The 23526-nt window shown below is 47.5% G+C and overlaps 1 protein-coding gene across 2 annotated transcripts in view; it reads right to left on the bottom strand.

Moving 5' to 3' along the window:
* Positions 1–23526, bottom strand: part of VWC2L (von Willebrand factor C domain containing 2 like) — a 55240-nt gene that overhangs the window by 11756 nt on the left and 19958 nt on the right. For both annotated transcript variants that reach the window (XM_054830798.1, XM_054830797.1), the window contains one exon: positions 21096–21225. In XM_054830798.1, coding sequence (XP_054686773.1) covers positions 21096–21225 — 130 coding nt within the window. The remainder of the gene's footprint in view (positions 1–21095; positions 21226–23526) is intronic.

The raw sequence follows: 23526 nt of genomic DNA, 5'->3' as shown, positions 1-23526 counted from the left end.
AGGGAAGGCGGCGTGGAGGTGGTGGAGAAAAAAACCCCGCGTCTCCAGCAGAGACATCTGCAGAAAACAGATCAGCCCCAAGCGGTGCCAACGACCCACAGCCGACACTGCCGCCGGCAGGTACGAGGGGATGCCAAACCGGGCAAATCCCAGCGTTAAAGCCCAAAAGGAGCGGAACTTTTCCTCCAGCAGGAATATGGTGGATTCAGGTACGATAATAAACTACCGGGAGTCTCAACCGTAAGAACCAATCTTTTAAATCAGTTTTTAACAATCCGAGACTAGTGCTGACAATCCAATAGACCTGATTTGGCACGCTAAAGAAAATAGGGCAAGTGGTACGTTGCCCACTGCTTTAGAACAAGGGTATTTATTTCCCTCATCGTATGGGCATTCCCCCCAGCCCTGGGCACCCAACCTCTCTGTTTCTGATCCCAAGTGCACCGAAACCAAAGCCGGGAGCACGCCTGAGGGCCCGCTGAACTCCCTGCAAAACCCCCACCCCCAGTTTCCCCATTTTATGGGATTCTAATCCAGCAGTGGGTTACGGACTGTTAACCTGCAGGGTTAGGCACTGCTGCAGCGCTAACTAACGGCTAACAGCAAATTCATAATCATTTACCCACTCTGCTGATCGAATAACGCACCCGAATTGAGGGCAGGACTGAAGACGAACCACTTCGGTGCCACCAAAGTCACGGAGGTGCCAACACACGGCGCGTCTCAGGATCAGCTCTCACACAGCAGAAGACCAAATCTCAAGTCTACAGACCTAGGTTAAATACAAGGTTCCCCCCTCTCTTAATAAAAAAATGGAGGTTGGCATTTTTCAAAGTCACCTATGGGATTTGTGCACCTAATTCCTCTTCACTTTAAAAGTATCTACTTGTGCAAATACCTTAATAAGCACTGAAAATTTTAGCTTACGGTAAAAAAAAAACAAACCCCGCACAGGCAAGGTGCTCAGTGTTGCACAGGCAGATACTGTGCATATAAACCAGCTTTTTTGGAATCAGTTTTTACAGTGTACATTCCAGGTTGAAGAAGGAAAACAAAGACAGCAATAACCATCTATTAAGTGAGAAATGCATGTTTCAACATTTACCTGGCCAAACAAAAAAAGATTAGCTCTTTAAAAAAAAAATCTCTTTGCAGACAGCATAAAGTTTTGGGAGAATATCAAAGATTTTTTTTTTTAAAATATAGGTAGATTTTAATTGCAGGTGATGAAAGCTACTCCTAGGTCATTATAGCCTTTCAGGTAAGTAATAGGCTTTTAAAAACTTGTCTAAATAGATATTTCGCCAAATGAACTCCAGCAGCGCTGAAGGTACATTAATTATTTTAATGGTTCAATCATGGCAAATAAGGGTGGGAGGTTTTTTGTTTGTTTTTTTTTTTTTTTTTGAGCCGGTATAAAATAGATTAATTTAAAAGAAATCAATTAATAAAACTACCATTAAAATACTGCATCAGCTAACAATGTTACCAGTAAAATCAACAGCCAAAGGGAGGAAAAGTTGGACCTTCCAGAGACTGAACCTTTAAATGAAGAAATATATACCTGAAGATAGATATACCTATACATATAGAGATATATATAAAACATCCCGTTGCATTTCTGCTGCCTTCACCTTGCCAGCTTGGGTCCCAAGAGCAGCCATGGGACAACGCGTGCCGTGGGACGGGCTCGATCCAGGTGACCGTGCCCTTACAGCCGGTATTTCCCAGGTCACCCAAGAAAGGACTTGGGATGTAGAGTGGGAAAATCGGCCGGTGACTCGGCTGGATGTCCATCCCGCCCGCTGCAGCAGTACTGGGACATGTCCCAAGGCACCGTCCTGGGACCCCGGCAGGGAGCAGCAGCTCCAGCAGGCAGCACCAGCTCTTCGTCCCCGCAGACGTGAGGGGAAACCCTTCTCTAGGGAAGCGAGTGGCAAACCAGCCCTCGACAGCCGAAGTACCAGGTCTTTGCTCTCTGCCTGGGTATCTCCATTCAAAGGCGAAGGTTAACAACAAAAGAATAACAACCGGGACTTTTTCTCGGAGTGTTTCGAGCTTTCAGCCAACTTATTCACCTCTCGGTTGTGCTCGGTGTGAAAATTTAATGATTTTTATGGCCCATTTTAACATTTTTATGTCTTTTTTCTTTGCAAACCCCCCCCCCCACATTTGGTGTAAGAATTAAAACAGTATTTCATCCTTAACTGCAATCACAGATGATGTATGGAAGAGAGCTGGCTGCATGTCAACTCAATAGAAAGCCAGAATTGAATCTAACTTGGTCACTACAGCTGTGCATGATGTTTTATGGGGTGGGTTTTTTTTCATATCGGTCATAAATGAAGTGGAAACTGTGACTGTGCTAATTTTGTATAAAACAGGAGGGAAAAAATGCAAAGGGGGGGGAGAACAGGATTACTGTACATTTATAGTTGTGCCTTTAGATGCGCGGTCTACTGAAACCCCAACGCACCGTCGGATAATGAAACTACAGTGGTTAATGCACGATGACCGTCGCGCCACCGTGCACATTAGTTGCCGCAACGGTTGCCCGTTGGTACGAGTAAACCTGTGCGCAAACCCCTTACCAAGGGGCAGCAGGGGTTCCGCAGCTGCAGGAAACCACACGCTCAGGACAAACCTTCAGCTCCTGTCCGAAAAACAGAGCTTCGTCGCAATCCAGATGGCTGTGGGAACGTGTCAGTTGGTAGAAAAATGCCTTTATGCCTTCCCAGTGGTGTGAGATGAAATGTGATGCTTTGAGAGCATCAGCACGGTCCCATTTTTTTCTTCCACCTGGCAACAGCTTTTTTTTTTTCTGATAAAAGTTTTGAACGTGGGATCGTGTTAGAAATGGAACTTCAAGGCAAAGCAAAAACTTTTCATGTAAGAAGAGAGCTGCTGCTGAAACCATTTCTTTCTACTCCTGGCTCATGTCTGAGTTGGGTTTTCTGCTGCCGGTTTTGAGCACAACCCAATTTTCGCACTTTGCGTGACACAACGAGCCCATCTCCTGCTTCTTCAGCGCCGTTCCCACCCTCCTGGCCTCCACAACGACGGACACAGAAATGACTGGTCATGGATGGGCAAGACCCAAGTGAAAGATGAATTTAATGAACGTGTACGTGTATAAAAGCTAAAAGTCTAAGCCAGACACCGAAGGCTCCCTTTCCAGTCCAAGGATGGACTCTTCTGGAGGGTGCTTAGCAGAGCCAAGAGGCATCGGCCTTTGGGTTTGGCTTTTTTTTTTTTTTTTTTTTAATCCTTGTAAATTTGCTAAATATAATCCCACCCCAACCTCCAGGTCAGGCTGCAGTGGCCGAGCTCCCACTTCTATGCCAATCTGTACAAACGGCTGATTACCCGGAGAAAGGGAATAACCGCAACGGCAGAAACGTCGTTTCTTAATTTGTCTGGGGAATTTAATTACCTGCCTGGGACGTGGAAGAAGAAATGTGAGAAAACACCTCCCCTCCGACCCCACCGCAGGCAACCGATAAGCTTGCTGTTGGAAAGGAGAGACAGGGCAGGGCACTGCCGTGCCGAAATCTGCAGCTCCTGACGGAACAGGAGGCGGCGGCAGGGGCAGGGCAGGATGGATGGACCTGGAGGGCACTCACGGGGAGAGCAAACCGCTGCAAGGACGGGCACACCTTGGTCTGACGGACAGACCAAGACACGCAGAGGTTGGTGCTTCTGGAATAAACGGGCTCCGAAACCTTCTGCTGGGACCTGCCCTGGTTTCTCCAACAGCTGCAGAAGCTGCAGCTTTAATCCACGCTTTGTCCCCAGATTTTGCTCTTCTGAGGGCCCATTACGCCACCTGAATCTAACGGTATCCATGGCGTTTGCACAATGCTTTCTGACGGTGCTGTGCAAAGAGTCAGCTTGCTAATAAAAATAAAATGAGTAGTGCTGCTTTTGCATGTGAATAGTTGCATTTAATGAAATCATCAAATGGAAAAGGATCATCCTTTCCTTTGCTAACAATTCTGGGTGCCTCTACAAAATGCATTACCACAATCTGTGTGGGCTTTTATACTCGAGCAGATGCCACGTGATATTATGCTGATGTGCCAGGGCAGGATAGTTATTTTGTGCTGTAAGGTAGCAGCTAGGAATGATGAAAGGCTGGGGAAAATTTATGGTGTGTATATGTGGTTCTGCATTCCTCCTCCCCAAATTTTCCGAATGCTTCATTAGCCCTCATTCTCCCGGCCTGTTTTTATTACTTAATTACCGGATAAGACTCTTACTCGCTCTCTGGTCTCGGTGACACCACAGTATCCGAGTGGCTCACAACCACGCGCCTGTTACCACTGCAGCATCCCCGTGGGGCAGGGAAGCGCACAGGGGAAACTGAGGCACAGAGGCCGTGCCCTGCTTGAGGGGACACGGGTTATTAAAAGTAAACGCAGCAGACGATGATTTTTAACAGAATTTGTAAGAACATGACAGGTTTGAGGCTGGAAACTGCCTTCTCAAATGTGATGGGAATTGGTTCAGACCTTATTGGCAGAGGGAAGGAACTGCGGGACAGAGCGGCCAAGTGATGGACAACGACTTCCAAATGCAATTCCCCATTTCTGAGTGTTTCCGTACTCAAGTACTCACGGACTCCCTGCCTTGTTTTTCCTGCGTTCGTTTTGTCCTTTAGAAATTTTCTTCAAGCCAGAAGGGGGATTTAGACATTAGAACAGCTACTGACCTGATACAAGTTAATGATTTTATAAACCGCCTAAAAAATGCTTTACTTTAAAAGATTGATGTTTCCTATTGTATTTTTTCAATGCCAATTAATTACTTAATTCATTAGCAATGTAACAGAAGAATAGTCTTTGAAGATCCGGTGCTTTGTGTAGATGCCTTTAATTATGGATAATTAAATACTGTGGAAGGACCTGATTATACCTCTGAGCATCTTCTAATCTGGAAAATGAAACACGCTCTTGTACTTTTGAACGCATATAACAAAAGCTCGACAACTACACGCGGGGGAAAAAAAAGACGGAATAAAAAAAGCACCCCAAAATCCAGATCAGCCCAAACCCCCACAAGTAAAGGAGGGCAGAAACTCCTGGGGAAGCCCGAGGGGTTTGTGCACACCTCGCCTGGCTGAATTCCCCGCACGGGGCCGTACACATTCCCTGCCTTGCCGGGGATACGAGCGGAAGCCCAAGCACGGGCTCCGGGCAACTCGATGTTAACGCTTGCTCAAGTTGGGAACAGATTTCCACGTGGTCCTTTGTACGTATGGCTGCGATAGCCGAAACTGCGAAAAAGAGCACAGCACTCTCCAAATGAAATCAGGGCTGACCTTGGAAGATGAAAATCTGCCAGCGCCAGAAGTTACTCTATTAGTTTGGCTTCCCATTCCTTCCCCTTCCTTTTTTTTTTCCTCCAGATTTTTTTTCCTCTTTATTCCTCTGCAGCGATCGTAGTGAGAAAGTCAGCATCCCGAAGGCTGTAATAACCGGTGTCGCTGTCTTACTAAGGGCTTTAATCTCATTAGAAAGCCAGAGAAATGTTTGTTTTGAAGACACCATCGCCCAGCGCTTTCAAGACAGATCCCCTCCCTACCGCAGCTGAGATCCTGCAGTAGGCCCAAGGAGGTTTATTTTTGGATCTTTTTGTACTCCCTGGAAGAAAGCAGGGGGAAAGGAGGGGCACCGATGTCTAAATAAAGCCAATTTGTGCTGTCACGCCGGGCGCCCTCGCTGCGCACGCCCTCCCTTCCTCCTCCCCACACCACGGCCAATTCCTCCCAGCACCCCTGCCCCTCCTGCGCCCTCCGCAGCCTGTGCCTTCTGCCTTAATTAAAAGCCACTGATTACGGTGCTGAGCGATAAAACGAGGCCGGGGGCTTTTCGTCGCTCGTGGCCAGTCCCGCTCAGCTGGCTGGGAGCCGCATTCCGCCGCTGGGCAGCCCGACCCAGCTCCCTAATGAGCGGCAGGTTATCGATGTGCCGAGCACATATGCTGCAGAACGGGGCTGTCACGCACCGCATCGCAAGCGAGCCATCCGCCAGCGAGACTAAATACTTCTAGAGAGCACAGGCCAGGGCTGGGTAAACCTCCAGCGGATGCTTTCGAGAGCAAATAGCATCTACTTATCCCCGCCCCAGACTCTTATTTTGCATCCTCCTTCTCTGGGCCACGAAGGGATTGCCAAACCCAGCGAATAAACTCTGTCGTCTTTAGTGAAGATATTTCTCAGCTGGAAATTTTGGGAGAAAAATCAGGATGGGTTCTGTGAAACCTTAGGGGCAGGATGACACAAGGGGGACAAATAAATGGGCGCTGATTATCAGGAGCACCAAAAAGAGGGAAAAATGTCACCCGTAATGCACGGGACTTTGTGGCTGCCGATGCCCCAGCGTGGGGTGTTGCTCTGCCCCGGAGATCCCCTCCTGGGGTGCACAGCCAAAATCTTCAATGGAGGCAGCTGATTTCAGCTGAGAAACGTAGAAACTCAGCAACCACCGGGGGAAATGCACGACTAGACACTGCAGCCTATCGGGCACGTTATCGACGCCACCCGGGGACGTGGTGCCTGCGGTCATTTGTCAGGATTACCCACCCGACGCTGCGGGAAAGGCTCCCTCCTCCAGACAAGAGGTTCCCTCCTCCCAGCCTGACGGCACTGGGGATAACGCTGAAAGACAGGGGCGCAGCAGAGCCCACAAAGACAGCAATAACGCCTTATTAAAAGCTGCCATTACTAAAAGGACATTAAAAGCTGCCATGCCTGCAAGCGCTGCCAGACTCGCTGCTGCTTTGATCTTACCAGTTGGGAAAGTTTTGGCCGTAACGAGCTTATGTGGGGGATTTTATTTATTTTTTTTTCCCAACAGATTAGTGGTAAACAGAAAACTAATGTTACGTAGCCCCTTTGCTGACCTATTAATGCATACAGTGATGGAGAACCATTGGCTTGGCCCCACCTAGGAGTCCATCAGCCACAGAACTGCAATTCCACCAGCACACGCAATACCTGATTTACTGCAGACTCCCCTGCGCCAACATTCTGTGTACCAGAGCAGGTCGTGCCTAGAAAGCCCGATCCTCAGTCGGGAGGACAAAACGCACCGATCTCCTTGACGCACCTTGAGCAAATCCTGTCAAATCCTGTTCCAACAAGGAAAAGCTTTCATACATCGCTTTGAAAACCCAGCCTCTCTGGAAGCCAAACAGCGGCCCACGTGAACCCCCCAAATGCGGTCGCTGCTGCTGCTCCCAATTAGCCGTCGGTCTCCTCTAATCCCGTCCCTGGCTACACGACAGCCACAGCACGTTGTTGGACCCGCAGTTAGGAGAGGAGCTTTTTGTTTGCCATGTGAACCCAAGGAGGGAGAGCATGGCAGCTTTTCCCAGAGATGGACAAAAACAGGGGAGAAGGGGCAATGCAAACTGCAAAAAAACACCGCTGCATGCAACGCAGAGCGAGAAAAGTCCCGGTTTTGTTGCTGGGGGCTTACAATCCCTTCCTTTGAGGCCATTTCCCTTCCATCACCGCTCCTCGAGCCTTTAGATCCATAGGTGTAAGTTAGGCTAAGTTCCATAAAGAAAAGTAATCACATTTATTTCACTGGTTGTCCCACTCGGGAAACCCAAGCGACCATTTGGGCAGGGAAGTCCTTCAAGTTCAAGTTCAAGAAGGGGCTCTGGGAGGTTCACAGCGAGCGCCGAGTTGAACCACACACCCCGGGGCCACGGCAGCAGCATCCCCCGACTCGGAGGGGACAAGGCCAGCTTGCGCGGGCACGGTAACCGGCCCTGGCTATTTTTTGCTTGTAACAACTTCATTATCGAGTCGTTAGGACAAATGAGAGAAGGGGGCTAATTCTCAGCTGCTGAAAAAACATGGGGGTGTCCCTTGGGGCGAGGCAGCCAGGACGATTTACACCAGTCTTGGGAACTGGACCCCAGTGTATTTGCTCTCTGGGGGAGGCACGAACGCAGCTGAGAAAAACCATGGTTTCTGTGCAAAACTTAGCAAACATATCTAATTATGACTATTGTGGACAGGTTTCCATTTTTAATCACAGTTTTCCAAGTCCTTAATAATTACCGTTTGACATTTCCTGTAATACATTTCTTTTTTGTTTGACACAGCTTGAAAAGTAACCAAAAACTCTCTCTCGCTGCTTTCCTTGTAGCACAGCGAGGGCACCAGAGCCTCACACACATCAGCCGCAGCACGCCAAACAAAAGCAAGCTAAATTAATTCATTAATAGCTGGCAGGCACTGCCCTGATCCGTAACCCAGCGGGCAGGTCTGCGGGACTGCCGTGCCGTCGGGAAGGGGCCAGCGCCCGCACCGCCTGCGCCACTGCCGGCCTCTGCTTGCTGGGAGATAAGGGATGACGCATCGGATGCTGCTGCGGACCCGGTTCAGATGAATAATCCTCATGCGGAAGGAGTCCCTTGGACGTCAGCGGTGGCTGCGATGAGTCAGAGATCAGAGAAGGAGGCTTGTCTGGAAGGAACACCCAACGTTGGCTCAGCCCTCGTGAAATCAGAGATTTTGACTTTCAAACTGAGCTGCCTCGGCACCGAAATGCTGCGTGTCGGCTGCGGCACGTTCCTCAGCCTCTGCTCAGATGCAGCCCGAGGAGCTGACGGGGGGAATTATTTACTCCCCGGTTTTTGTAGTCCCTTCTGTATGCAGCGCAAGCTGGGAGGGGGCGGCACGAAAGCACGCTGGTATTTCGACTCCCAAGCCAGAAACCAGGCAGATGCACTGACCTGAGCTAATGAGACTCAGGAGTACCGAAGCAGCATCGAACGAGGACTCTTCCGCCCGCGCCTCCTGACGCTTCCCATGCATTTCAATCAGCGAGGCAGTGCCACTCGAGGTGCTGTTTTGCAAACAGCAAAAACTGCGGGGCTGATCCTGCAAGGTGTGCAGGGTTTCCCAAGAAGTGCTGGGTGCCAGCAGCCCTCTCCAGCCAGGTGTGGGTGGCCCCAAGGGTGTCTAACCCCATAAAAATATTTTAATCCCACCCTGGACCTGATTACTTACCCAGGCGAGGGTGAGAGCTGAGCGGGAAGGACGTTTCCCGTCGCAGTCGGAGCTATTTCTGCTGTTCCTCTCTCACTCAAATGGGGAGGAAAAGTTCAAGTCACAAGCACTTTTTGGTTTTAATAAAAATCAGAGCAGATCCTCTGAAATAATTCACCGGGTGAAAAGCCCCTTCATTTCTGTCTTCCCTATTTGTAATGTTCCGAGTTACAAAATAAAGATCTACATGCAAAACCATGTCACCCCCCCCACCCTCCCGGACTGCAGTCAGTTCATTCTGAAAGCAGCAAAACGGGGCATCTGATCATTGCAAGGTTTTCTCCCCCAACCTTTTTCAATGTACAAACAGCGCGTTTGCTATAGGTGGCCTTTTTCCCCGGGACGTTTCAGTGAGTCAGCGTTTTCTGACCAACGTATTCCCATCTTCTTCAAACACTCTCAACCGGCTGCGGTGAAAAAGGTCTGAGCTTTGAAAGGTCGGGGAGAACTCTGTGCGCTCATCTTCACACAGACCCATTTCTCTCAACAGATCCCTGTGCAGGACTGATGTTCTTTTTAGTTCATCAGCTGCTGCTCCATTTATTCTAACCAACATGAGCTTCCCTACCAGCATTAACTGGCACGAAGCACTTTTAACTGGGACAAAAACGTGGCTCAGTTGATGTAAAATGACTTATATCAGTTTACATCAGTTGCGGCACTGGTCCATATCTAGTTGTTTGTTTTTTTTTTTTCCTAAAAACTACTTACTGAATTCCTTGTGACAATTACGATTTCAGAAACGAATCAAGCGGAATACATACATCCTAGAGTTTTCCTGAAACGAATAAACCTGGGGAGCCTCCATGCACAAAAATGTAATACTGCTCACACAGCGCAGAATACGTGTGATGAGGATGCAGGAGCTCTGGGATACCTAAGGGGAGCTTTGGTTGCCTTTCCATCTTCCTAAGAGATGAAATCTAACTTGCAGTTGATGTCTTTTGTGCAGGAATAAGGTTAAATCATACATCCGATCAGCTCACACACATCCTGAACTCATTGCAGAGAGAGCAGATCTCAAACTCTGTTTGTTAGGTATGACTGCCAGCCTGTGGGGTTTTCCATCCCGTTCTGAAGGGGTTTTAGCCTCATTGTTTGAGTTTTTACCATGAGCAAACTGTGGGGTTTACGGTTTTAAGTTTCAAGAACTTGTGTAAAAAAGAAATGGTAAGGTATACGGGCATGCCTACACAGGCTGCTAAGAGGGACCATGTTCTGTAATGAGACCCACCTAATACACACCTGCACCCCGAAGGACGGGTTCCTTCAGTCCAGTGGAGAAGCAGTATGTCCTCAGGACACAGAAGTTAGGAGGACCACGGGTCGTCACTGCCTTTGCTAATGGCTACTGGGGTGCCTCGCTGCCCTGCTCCCCGCCCTCTCCTCCCCAGTCCCTATTCAGTCCCAGTCCAGAGGCGCGAGGAACCGAACCACGCCAACCCAACCAGCCAAAGCAAAGAAAGCAACATCCTCTCCTCTTTTCTACTGAGCTTTTATTTGCTGATGACCAAGTCTAAGCTCTTCAGTCTTAGGTACGAATTCAGATCAGCATTGCAGAAGGGTTCTTCTAAACACAAACACAGAAAGCAAGAAATTACCCCCAACCAGCCAAGCTCTTTGCAGCCTGTGCTGCAGGAATTGAGGCGAGAAAAGCCTCATGCTGCAGGAGCAAAGCCCTGGCGCTGAGCTCACAGACCTGCACTGAGAACTGAAAGCACCCATGGAAAGTCAGAGCATGAAGACAACTAACCGAGAGGGAGAGGGGCGGGCCAAGGAGGTGGAAGGAAATGGCTGCTGATGCTTATGAGCAGAAGAGCATCTCTGGACAACAGGGACCAGCAACACCTGATGGCAGACTTGGCACTGTACCAGCCTCGAGCCTGTCCTACAGGAACCTTCTCCAGGCAGCACAGCTCAACCACTGTCACACAGCAGTATCGCCGCCACGTATAAAGAACGCTCTTTCACCCTCGCCTGGACGTGCTGTAACAAACTGTGGGTCCCTCTGGCAAACAGTTCCACAAAACTTGCGCTGCTTTTCATTCTGCCCAGGAGAGACACTCCATCAGCAAATCACAGAATCATAGAATGGTTTGGGTTGGAAGGGACCTTAAAGATCATCTAGTTCCAATCCCCCTGCCATGGGCAGGGACACCCTCCACTAGACCAGGTTGCCCAAAGCCTCATCCAACCTGGCCTTGAACACTGCCAGGGATGGGGCATCCACAACCGCTCTGGGCAACCTGTTCCAGTACCTCACCACTCTAACAGGAAAGAATTTCTAACATCTCATCTAAATCGACCCTCCTTCAGCTTAAACCCATTCCCCCTTGTCCTGTCACTACACTCCCTCATAAACAGTCCCTCTCCAGCTTTCCTGTAGCCCCTTCAGGTACTGGTAAGCCGCAATTAGATCTCCCCGGAGCCGCCTTTTCTCCACGCTGAGCAATCCCAACTCTCTCAGCCTGTCCTCATAGGAGAGGTGCTCCAGCCCTCTGATCAGCTTCATGCCCCTCCTCTGGACTCGCTCCAACAGCTCCATGTCTCTCCTGTACTGGGGCCCCCAGAGCTGGACGCAGTACTCCAGGTGGGGTCTCACCAGAGCAGAGTAGAGGGGCAGGATCCCCTCCCTCGACCTGCTGGTCACACCTCTTTTGATGCAGCCCAGGACACGGTTGGCTTTCTGGGCTGCAGGCGCACACTGCCGGCTCACGTTGAGATGCAGAAAAACACACCTTAAAAATACTTTTCAGTCTCTCCGGCTGAATTGACTGGTGAGTTGGCAAGCGTAACAGGCGAGGATGATGTGCAAACATACGGTAATACTCAGAATGAGATTACTGCACTGATTTCCTTCGCAGAGGTGCGTAGGTGTAGAAGAGACAGAAGTCTGCACCTGAAATGCAGGACCCTACCAAAGACGTGGAGAGGATGGAGATGTAGAAAAGGCAAAGGGAAGGAAAGGAAGCAGGAGGAGAAAACTTCTAAGTGCCTTTTTTAATTCTAAGTTTCTCAGACTTGCTTAGCTCTAATCTTTAATTCATATTTTCATTACAGGCTCTTTGCTCTGTAAAGTCTGCATTTCATGTAAAAGGAGCAGCTCAAACATCAATTATTTGACATAAGTCAACCCCTTGTTAAAGTCCTCTACTCTACATATATGTAGGCTCCAATAAAAGAAGCATTAAACATTCATTAAATTAGAAATACATGAAGACAGTGTCTGCCACTCTTCTCATACAGATATGCTTAATAATCCCAACCTTCTAGAGCAGCAAAAGCAAACCCATCTCTAATCCTTTTAGAAAGTCTGGCCATGCAAAACACCCCAGCCTCCTGCAATCTGCCTGTGAGTCACCCAGAGATGTTAGCTCTTGCAGGTCACATCCCCAGCTGGAGTAAATCAGAGTAAAACAACACTGCCGGCGTTACACCAAGTGACACGGGCTCAGGATTTGGCTTGAGGCTTCCCTTGCAGTGAAATGGTTTACAGCAAAGTAACTGGATACTAATGTCACTTTGGGGCTTTTAAGTGACACCAAGAATCCGATCAGGTGGGGAACAGCACCACCACGCCTGCTTTCATTTCAGTACTGTCTGGGCTGCTTGTGTTCTGCAAAGGAACCTGGTTTCCCAACCTGGATCTAGGAACCTTTTCCCCCAAAAAAACCCAAACCCACCCCCTCCTCTACGATACACTATCATGATGATAGTGGATCTTGAACAACCACTGCCGTAGGCTTGTGCACACAAATTTCAGCAACATTTTTCCCAAGGGGAAACAATCACCGGTGAGCAGATGCTTCTTCATAAATATTTCTGAGTTTAAAGAGCAATGCAGACCATGTAACGTGTTAACGTGTTCCCACATCTCTGTGAGCTGTGTCCGCTTAGTGAGAGCTTCGGAGCAAGTCCCATCCAACAAACGGCTTCTGACAATCCTCCCCGACCCTTCTCTTTAGGGTGCCTCCACACGTTCATTTTGAACTCTGCCGGGGTGGAAGCATGGCAACATGGTTAGGACCTGGGGTACAAATTCAGGATAGCAGCCTTCAGCTCCTGCCTGGCCTTCAGCTGTCTGGCAGAGTCGTCTCCTGCCTGTTTAGCCTGTGATTTATCCTTTTCTCGCTTCCTGGGCAGAGGAAGAGACCACAAATGCTCAGGAAGCAATCAGCTGACCCGTAAGCATGCCGATGAACACGGCGGGTCGAAAGGGGCTGCCGTCCCGCTGGCGCCCTACCGCAGCACTCTTTGAATCAGGCTTTTCCCGGCAGCGTCCCTGTCACTCTGACGCTACACAGTCCAGCAGCCACCGCTTTGTGTGAGCGCTGAGCTGTGTGATAGAGTTAATCACATTAAGCGCTGTTCAGTTCATGTCTTTTCTGTTCTCTAAAGGCTTTTCCTCTCCCTCACCTCTTTTAGTCTCTCCTTCTTCTAAACTTCAGGAGGTGGCAGATTCGACTCAGCTCTCCTCGATGCGACCCAGCACCAGGATGGCTAATTTTGGAAGGTTTAACCTCTATATACCTTTCCAAAGCTTTTCACCGTTATTAGATAACTCTTCCAACAGCTGTGTCCACGGGGAGCAGGTCATAGTCTTGAGTCAGCAGGGCATTTACGCATCTGGATAATCCAACTGCGTGAGATTTCCGAAAGCAACGGAGGGGCTAGCTGTTGACAGACTCTTACGTACCTAAATCTCATCTTAAAGTTCGGCATCTACGTGTCTTGGCCCAAAGTGATGGAGGTGAACAAGCTTCACCGAAAATCAGTTTCAGTGAAATGACTGCTTTTGCAAGGACCAGTAAAGCAAGTACTGAAGTATTCTGTCAGGTCGGTGACTGCCTGGCCCAAATATGCCACCTTGTTTTCAGTCTTGATCTTCTACCAGCTTTCAAATCAATCCTTTCTCCCTCTGCTGCTGATCAAATCAGTCCTTTAATTGAGCTAATAGGGCATCACAGTTTACATTCCTGCTGGTAAACACAAAGAACATTAGCTGACAAACAATCAAAACCGCACCCTTTGTAGTCTCAGGAATTTTCTTTTGCGTTCAACCTTCCAAACCCATTTTTTTTCACAGCTGGCCACGAAGCCTCAGCGCACTGGGCTCTGCCATCACGATCTTAAGGCGGCTTCTACAGGTTCTGCAAAAAGGGAAGATGACTCCTGATTTGGGGTGGCACCTCTGCGTCGGCACAGCAGCGCTGAGGAGTCGGCTGTGAAACAACCGCCAGCCCCCAGGCGCTGGGCGAGCGCCACCCGAAGAGGAGCAGGTCGTTCCCGTGACCCCTCAGCATGCCATCTGAACGGGATGCTGGGCTCAACCGAGTACCCAAAAAGCTGGCTGGCTGCCATCAATACTTCATCCACCAAAACCGAAGGGTGATGTGGCTACGCTATGCTACCGGCTTCGGTCTCTGGGACCTATGAAGAGGAGCGTGGAGTCCAGCAAAGTCCGGTGTGGGGGATACGTCTTCTTCTTGGCTGGTCACATTCAACTTGCATCTGCACAATCAATCAGCATATTGCATAGACTTTGACTGAAGGGGTTTTAACTGCAATCTTAAAATCTGGCCATTTCAGGAATTCCTGAAATAAATTAGAAGAGGAATTTTATTTAGTTGGTTTTTTTCTAAAGGAATTTCCCCATGGCTCCAAACCACTGCTTTCCATAAAGCAAATGAATATGAAGTCTTCTCTTGTCCTCTTGCCACCTTTTCTGTGTCATCTTTATCCTGCAACAGTTGTATATAATCAAATGGCAGACAAAACATCCTCTCCCCAAAACCTTCATTTTTTTCCTCAAACTTTTAGTAATTTTTTTCCACACTTCATTGATTTTTTTGCCACTGATCATGTTAGAAGCAGATGCTTTCCAGAACAATGACCTGGAGATGCAGTGATCCACATCTTGCAGATAAATAACAAGCTATATTTATGCAATAAAGCACAGGTAACTTAATATCCAGGCACTGGATTATTCCATATTAAAATCTTGGCACTTTTCAAGATAGCCGATAATTTGGAACAATAGAGACCACGTGGGAAAGTTCTTTTTGTCAATAATGGTTAACAACTTGCACTGTGAACCCATTACCTTCACCTAAAATATGATAAATAACTTACTTTTAAATGGAGCCTTTCGTCCCCCAAAATCCCAAAGGGTTTTGCAAAATAAACACATTGCATTCCCCTCTAAGACAATACCCGGGCGTTGATTTGGTTGTCTCCCTGATTTAGAAGGAAGAGCCCTGTTCATTGACTGCGTCGCCAACACCTCATTCTGTGGCATCTAGATTTTCCGAGGAGATCTACTCACCCAAGTGGCAATCAGTATTAGCCCTCCTTAAGTTATGAAAGTAAATGAAATTCCTGAATCAACTTTCACCGGGCAAGATGGGAACAGCCTGGCCTGGGGGGCACTTGCCCGTGGCCCGGCACCAAGTCCCCCCGCCTTGTCCACAGCCCTTGGGGACTTAAAAAAATCTGCCGCTTAAAAAAAAAGGCATTTCTACATACTGCTCGCTAGGAAAAGGCAGCCTCGAAGGTCAGGCCCCGGGTGTTGATCTACACAGCGGCGTGCAAAATTCACTTAGGGACACACGTAACACGTATTTGTTTGCCAGAGGAAAGGCTGCCTTCGGCTCCGACGGGCTGGGAAAATCCTTGGGGGGTTTCTGAGCAAAACACGCTGTGTTACAGAAGGAACAGGCTGGGGTGCAGAATGCTTATTTCGAATTAACTCAAACTGAGAAATAATGAGCAGCAAGTTTATATTCTCAGTAAATAAAGAGAGATGCTTGGGTAAAACGTGGCTTTATATGCATGGAAATAAATTATTATTTACTCGCTTTTGTGCTCATGCCCTCAAAGATGAAGACATTTGTATGGAATTATTAATATTTATAACATATTACAATAAAACCCCATACGAGTTTTGCCTGAATACATGCTATTTTACCAAGGTAAAACCTGTTGAAGGTCAAAGGGATCTTTTACTTGAGTGTGGAGGGCAAGATCAGACTCTTTACTTTGAAATCGGTATCAACTGTGATAATTTAAAACTTTAATTAAAGACTTGGCGACAGATTATTTACAAAACGTCTTCCTGCTGCCCAGTATTTCATCACAAATGTCTCCAGAAGCCCACGCTAACGTGAGTAAGCACACTTGCCAGGAAGTACTTCACTGTGGACGTGTTAGCTTTTATCTGTCTTGTTGGGTAACAAATTCTTTTGTTGAGGATTGGTAGCAACCAAAATTAAATTAAAAGCAAAACCAGACCCCAAAACAGAAATGTATAATGCTTTTTCTGTTCATCCCTCAAGAAAATGAAAGTGCCAAGGCAAAGTCTATTTTAGCAATTGCGTTAATGTATGTGTAAATGGGTGAAGGCGCCTTTGAAATGCTCTGAAAAGAATTTCACACTTTAGAGAGGAGAAGTTGTTAACAATTCTATTGTGGCATTTATTGGAATTTCTAAATTAATTTCCCCGACACAGCTGTGCCATAAAATCCCCCACGATGATGAATTTTTGCTAATGTCGAGATTATTTCTGGATACAATTCTGAAGGAGCACTTTGTAAAGTCAGGGGAACCCTGTGCTGCCCTCTCCTTGCCTCCACTCACCTCCAGCCTTTCCCCCAGCAGCTGCGAGGCTGCTAATTGGAAATTGCATCTGTTTTTCCTTCCATGGAGCAGCGAACGGGGCAGAGACGCACACGTGGCATGAAGCTGAGCCCTCTTAGAGCAGCGGGCAAAGATCAGCGTGTCGTTAACTCGGTGCAGCGTTGGGGGAAGGACCTCCAAGGGGAGGGCACTCCTTGATGGAGCACATCCGCTCACCCCCCCTCAAAGGGGACACTGGGAGCGCGTGGGTTTGGCTCTGAGCAAACAGCACCGGGGAAGGTGAAACGCAGTGAGTTTCTCCCTTTGCACACAGCAGTAGGTGAGAGCTGTTCCAAACGGGCAAAGAGCAGGAGCCCATTTAACCCGGATCACAGATTAAACCCGACTGAGAGATGCGAGTGATGATACACTGGGGATCCCTCCCATCCCTGCATCCTGCATCCATGCCAGACCACGTCCAAAGGGTTGAAGGAAACGTAAAGAGCAACCTCACAGCGATACGTAAGGAAGGGCTTTAAAACCCACACGTCCCACCAATAACGAGGCTCAGCCTGCAGCAGGGATAGATTTATGGGGAGGGACAAGCAGAGGTTTGCAAATGAAGAGTGCGAGGTCAGGTGAGAAGACCCAGGGGAGGGTAACACCACACGGGCATGTCTACAGCCCCGGACACAGGAGGATGGGGACCTCCTGGGGGATTTTTGCTCGCAGAGACTTTGGTGTAAGCAGAGTGGATGGATTCTCACTGAACTGCAGGAGAACCTGAGGGCAGAAGGGACAGCACAGGTGGTGGCAGCCACGAGCTTGGTTTTAACAGTGATAGGCGAGTTTTAGACCCCGCAGAGGAGAGAGTTAACAATAGCTGACACACTTTTGTCTGGAGAAGTCACAATGACTAGAAACAACAACTCGGGGCCATAATTCTGCGGTCTGTCACTACCAGGAAACGTGAAATCCAGTGACCTTTCATCTCCACGACAGAAATGCTGCGCAGCACCTGGAGCCATCGCCCTTAAAATCCACTCTGACAGATCTGACGATGGGACACGAAGGAGACAACGTCCTCTCCCTCCCTTCCTCCCCCCCCAAATTTTAGCCTCCCTCCGCCTGCTCTGCATGTAATGTGGTATCCCCCCGCTGAGCAGAGCCAGCTTTGCACGAGCTGCACCACATTTAGCAAAGCACAAGATAACAATTCTATTTCTTTTGACAATGAGGAATAAATCTCCAAAGCCACTTGTTCAGACTGCTCTTAAATGATGGTAGAGGGAGGGAAATTGATATTGGCTTTTTATGAATCTTCAGGTCAGGTACGTTAGAATCAACAGATTTTTGCATTAACCTCGCTGCTTCACAGCACTTTTGCCCTTGGCAAGACATAATTAAGAAAGGCATGAAAATCTATCTGAATGTATCGAGAGGAATTATTCTCCCGTTAATGGCAGCAACAGCTAAACAAGCAGGCAAGCCACGCTGCTAGCAGAGTACAGCAAACGAGGCAGGGCTGTGTTTTAACCTAAACCGAGGATTTTCCTTACCAAAATTTTAAGGAGTAGCTTCTGAAATGAGGATTTGCATTACGTGTTGTTCGGAGGATTTAACTTTTTCTTCCCTCAACAGCTGTGTCCCTGAAGCTCTTCTGTTTGCCAGTCTAAAATGATGACCACAGGGACTGAGACTAAGCTAAAATCTTTTCCTCACACCAAGACATGGCACTGTAACCGTCTTCACCACTTTGGTAGAAAGCAAAAGCTACTGGATGGAAGGAAAAAAACAAATTAAAGAAAAAAGGGGGTTTCAGTCATTTAAGTGGGTCTGTCAGCTTGTGTTATCTTCATGCATTTGTGAAACTGAGCTTTAATTGACTCGCTGCAGTGGAGAGCTGAAAGATAAAATCTTGACCTCAAGATGAACAGACAGCTTAAAGCATTGTGATCCTCCTTCATTAGGATGTGTCAGAGGGATTCAGAGGGGAAAGAGACACAGCAAGGTCTGTTACTCTTTCACACGAAGTTCCCAAAATGTTAGAGGGAGGCGAAGGGTGCGCGCCATACTCGGAGCCACGTCCAAGAGCAGTAACAAAATTTGCTCATCAGATTCCCTGTGACCAAGGAGACTATCCTGGCGCTTACTAATTTCTATCACTCCATGAATTGTATCATCTCATTTGCGAAGGATAAAGCCGAAACTACAAGCATTGTCCAACTCTTAGCCAGTCAGCTCCAGGTGCAGCGGGAGGAGCAAAAAGCTGCCAGTCAAGGGGAGGTCTCATATCTCATCCCTACAGCCAGGCTGGGACACAAGGAGGGGTTCAGCTCCCCTCCGCAGTACCCCCCCATGCAGATACGCTCCTCGATCCCAAGGAACAGCCGTGCCACCGCTCCGCCTCTCCCCGTCATCCACCACCGGCTCAGAGCTGTGCTGCAAGCCCCGATCTCCCTGGCCCCAGAGATCCGGACCCCCAAGGCATGCAGGCTGCTCTTAAGAGGATGGTGAGAAATACTTCCCTGCCTAAAACAGGCTTTAGAGAAATTTATATCTGGGTCTCTAACAGACGAGTGAAGACAGGAGTGGAGAAATTTGGCAAAACCATGGAGGAAGCCTTGTCTTCTAGTTGAGGGTTCCAATCATTGCACTGTGCCCTGGAGCCCCTTCAGCAGATCACTGATTGTCCTTCTGTCCTCCTGTCCTCATTCCCATCAGTAGGAGCTGCTTCTTTCCTTTCCTCCTGGTTACCTGGGCACTCTGACTGGTTTGGGAAGAAAGATGCTGCCCACTCCCGGTCACCAGGGATGTTGGGGACTGCAACACAGAAAGCCAGTGACCCCCAAATTGGGGAGTCTGGTTACTGGGGGAAATGGTCATGGTGGTGAAGGGCTGGTAGGGAAATCCAGCAGCTCCTGGAGCTGTGTGAAGCCACCTTTGCGTGTGCACTCCTTGGAAGCCTGAGTGATGCTCAGATGGGAAACAGGTGGGAAGAAATCAGCAAGTACTTCCACCCTAAACGAGAGGGGATTCAGCATGGTACCCTATACGCGATGGGAACACAGAGGCCAAACACACACGAGCGGCATTTGTTCGGTGTAAATGAATCAGAGCTACGGTGACAGGCGCGGTGATGGCCATTGTTACCCCTCCTGGTCATCAACCCAAGATAGCAGTCTTGTTGAGTGCGATGGGAAACCTCACAACCAAGCACAGCAGGCCATATGCAAAGGCGGTGGATAGAGCCGGTCGACATACCTTGTCTCTGAGGTTCATCAACAACAACAGCAAACCAATGACATTTCCTGTGAACATTTTCTGCTTTTCAAAAGAAACATAAAACTCTAAAGGAAATCCTTCCAAAATATGTTCAAGTAAAAATCACAGTTTAATATAAACCTCAGGGGTTCAAGTAGTATTTTTGGTATTATTTTCCAGACTGGTCTTAATTTTCCCAACTCCTTTAGTAAAAATATTTTGCATTTGCAACCCTCTGCTTTTTCTCTGTCTTAAAGAGCAGAAAATGTGTTGAAAATGTTATTTCTTTGTAAACATTTTCATTTAGATTCAAAAGCAACCATTACTCTTACCAGCAGCCGTGATGTATGTGAGAGGAAATATATATGGATAGTGAATTCTAAACACGAGAAGATGAGCCTAAGTAGCCATTTCTTATATGTTAAGAAAGCCATGAAGAAGTTTATGTGAAGGTAGCTCAGCTTTTAATCTGTCTTCATATCTACGTTAAGAGAAAGGTGCTTTTCCAGAGACATATGTGTGTATGGGCTGCGGTACAAGGCCGGGGAGACCTTCTTGGAAAAAGATTTATTTTCCAAAGAGGTACTTTCAGTCATCCCAAAATCTTTCTTGAAAGTATTGTTGAATCAGACTCCAATTCATGACATCGTTTCAGCAGGACAACGAGGGCCAACACTATACACACAGACTCCAGCACACTACTAGTGACGTTACAGGCTTGGTAGATATTCCACCCCAGTGGAAGTTTTGCCGTTGATTTTGGTGAGTTTTCCCCTGGTCTTAGGTAATAACCATTGGTTTCTTAATTTAGGGACAAAGTCTCTCCCTTATATACTTGACTTCATGTTAGACTAATTATGAGAAAAAAGCAAAGACATGAAATGACTGTCCCTGATATCAGGACTCACTCCTACAAAGCCTTACTCAAGTCAGCAATCCCACCAGCTTCAATGAGAAGACACAGGCCAGGAAGGGCAGCCTTGATTTTCACAGTTGCCACCTCGTAACTGAAGCCCGCGCACAAGGAGAAGTAACAGCCCCAACGGCAGCCTGTGCTGATGGAAGCAAATCTCCTGGTGATGCATCGGTAACAACATTTTAATGTTTCCTTTATATCTCTTTGTTAAAGCCAATACAGTACTTTCTTACCATTTTTGCAGACAGGACAACACTGTTCTGGTTCATAGACTGGGTTGACACACTCGGGAACTGCGCAGTCTGCTACAACACAGTGAACTTCATTGCTGGGCTCGCAGCGACACCATTCGCATGGCGAGGGCTAGGAACAAATCTAAAATTAGCCCATTTCCTACCGTAGCTCACAAGTTTGCAACATTTCTATCTTGCCATAAGATAAACACATCAGCGTTTAATACCTCTTGACTGCATTCATTCAGCACGGGTAATACAAATTAACCTAATAGGACAAAATAGCAACATCTGAAATAGGCAACCAGAACATTGGAAAAAACAATGAGCATGACACTTGCTTTCCCAGAGAGGGTGTGGGGTTTTTTAGCTTTCAGGAGACTTTAGGTCCCTTTGTGAAAAAAGACCGAGCTGAAGCCACTAGGTCGTACCTCTGCTCTACCCATCTGTTGTTATCTTACACATTTACTGGGAGCAGAGCAGGATTTTTGGAAGATCACGAGTGGTGGTTCATCCCAGGAAGAGAGGACAGGGTGATTTTCCAGGTCACACTCATATCTCATGTGGACCACCACCTCCAGCAACCCCCAAGAAGTCGGTAAGGTGCTGCTGGGGCGGCCTATCCATCTGCCAGCCTCCGGATGTGCTTTCATTCTCGCTTTTCGGCAGGGAGGAGAACAGTGTTGTTCTTGGAGGGGCAAAACCACTTTATTCTGCGTTTGCGCAGCACCTGCATCAGGGCTCTGTAAGCACTCCCGTAACATAACCATTAGATCTGGCCCTGGCCCCACTCCTGCCTATTTCAACACGGTTTGTGAGCAACTCCCTCACACAGAATATATAAATAATTAAGAGCCTGAATAATTCTGCTGAAGTCAGGGAGCTCTGGATTAAAGCACCCAGCTAAGTGGTTTCGTTTCGGCTCCATCAATTCAAACAGGAATCTCTATCTACCTCCAAATAGTAGAGCGTTGTCACTGTCTCACCCTCTGAAAAGCTATAGAAATTTGGCAAAAAATAGGAACATCAGTGTTTTAAGGTTTCCAGTGTCCTTATGTGTGTGTAAGTGTGATGAAAGGATGACAACAGAACTAAGAAAGGAGAATAAGAGGAGAATTTGAAAGGAAAATAGCTTCCTTTCAGTACCCGCAGGTTCAATACATAACTCCCAATTCCTCAGCAACAGTTGATCCATCACTAACACTTGAATGAGTAAATGTGGGTATTGGAAAAAATTCTGCTTTCTGTTGCACTGGTGGGAATCTGCAGCAATGGGAATTTTTCTATATTAAAAAAAAAAAAAGAGTGAGATGCAAAGGAAAGGATTCATCCCCATGTGTTTCAGAGCCCAGTGACGTGTCACTCATTTCTACAAGACAGATACAACCTGTGAGGCCTGGTTCTGGCAGGTAAAAAGCTTTTCAGTTCACCTCTAAGAAGCTCCATATGTCTTGAGTCAAATAATTTATTCCCAGGAAATTCATTTCTACCTTAAAATGCACTAATTAAAGCTTCTCTTGCTTTGTCTCAGCGTCTGCAGTCTATAATTCCCATCACCTCTCATTTGCTCACAGCTTTGGCAATTTAGATAAAATCAGCACTCCTTGAGCAAGGGAAGAAGTCTGTGGAGGTGGAATTCCTCTAATTATCTTTCCTCGTTCAATCCTGCTTTGATTTCTGTCTGAAGCAGCAGGAATCTAAATTCATTTGACTGACATTTCTTATTCAAGGCTATTTAATAAGAAGAAACAATACAGAAGAAAACAGACAGAACTATTTGCTGAGGGATCAATAAGAAAATTGCTGCTTTGTTTTTACTCATTTTAATCGCTAATTATATGGAGCAGTAGAACTTGATCTTGTGATTTGTGGAGGTTTTCACTGACGTATCCTTCAGGACTTGTCCCCATCTTCACTACTCCAGTGGCTGCAACGCTAAGAAAAACGTGATGCATTTCCAGGACTGCAGCCCAATCTACTGCTTAAAGATGATCAACACAAGTAGGAGATGTCCCTGAACGACTCTGCAACTGAGTAAATGAGACATGACATGCACATCTTTTGCTTTTGCGTTGTTGGTGTAACCTGAAAATGACACTGTAATAAACCATGATGTTGCTTGACACTGGAAGCAGCTTTGCAAGAGGGAAGAACCGCACACAATTAAAGAAGGAAAGCACACCTCAATGGTACAAGGAACGAGAAGCCAGCAAATGAAAAGGCTGCTTTGGCATGAATGACAAGACTTTTCACAGCCGCCTCCTCTCTCCCGCCTTATCAAGTTCAAGGTACTTGGCCTAGCCTCCAGGATCTTCCTCTATCTGACCATTTGGTTCACTTGCCAGTGCCCCTCACTGTGGCTCTTTCCCAGTCCTGCACCTCCACGGGTGACTCCAGCCTTCCTGCCCACTTATTTTATGAATGTCTACGT

The sequence above is a fragment of the Grus americana genome, chromosome 6 (genome assembly GCF_028858705.1).
Source record: "Grus americana isolate bGruAme1 chromosome 6, bGruAme1.mat, whole genome shotgun sequence".
Classification (NCBI taxonomy): Eukaryota; Metazoa; Chordata; class Aves; order Gruiformes; family Gruidae; genus Grus; species Grus americana.
The sequence above is the reverse complement of the archived record's forward strand: the minus strand, read 5'-3'. Positions and strand labels throughout refer to the sequence as shown.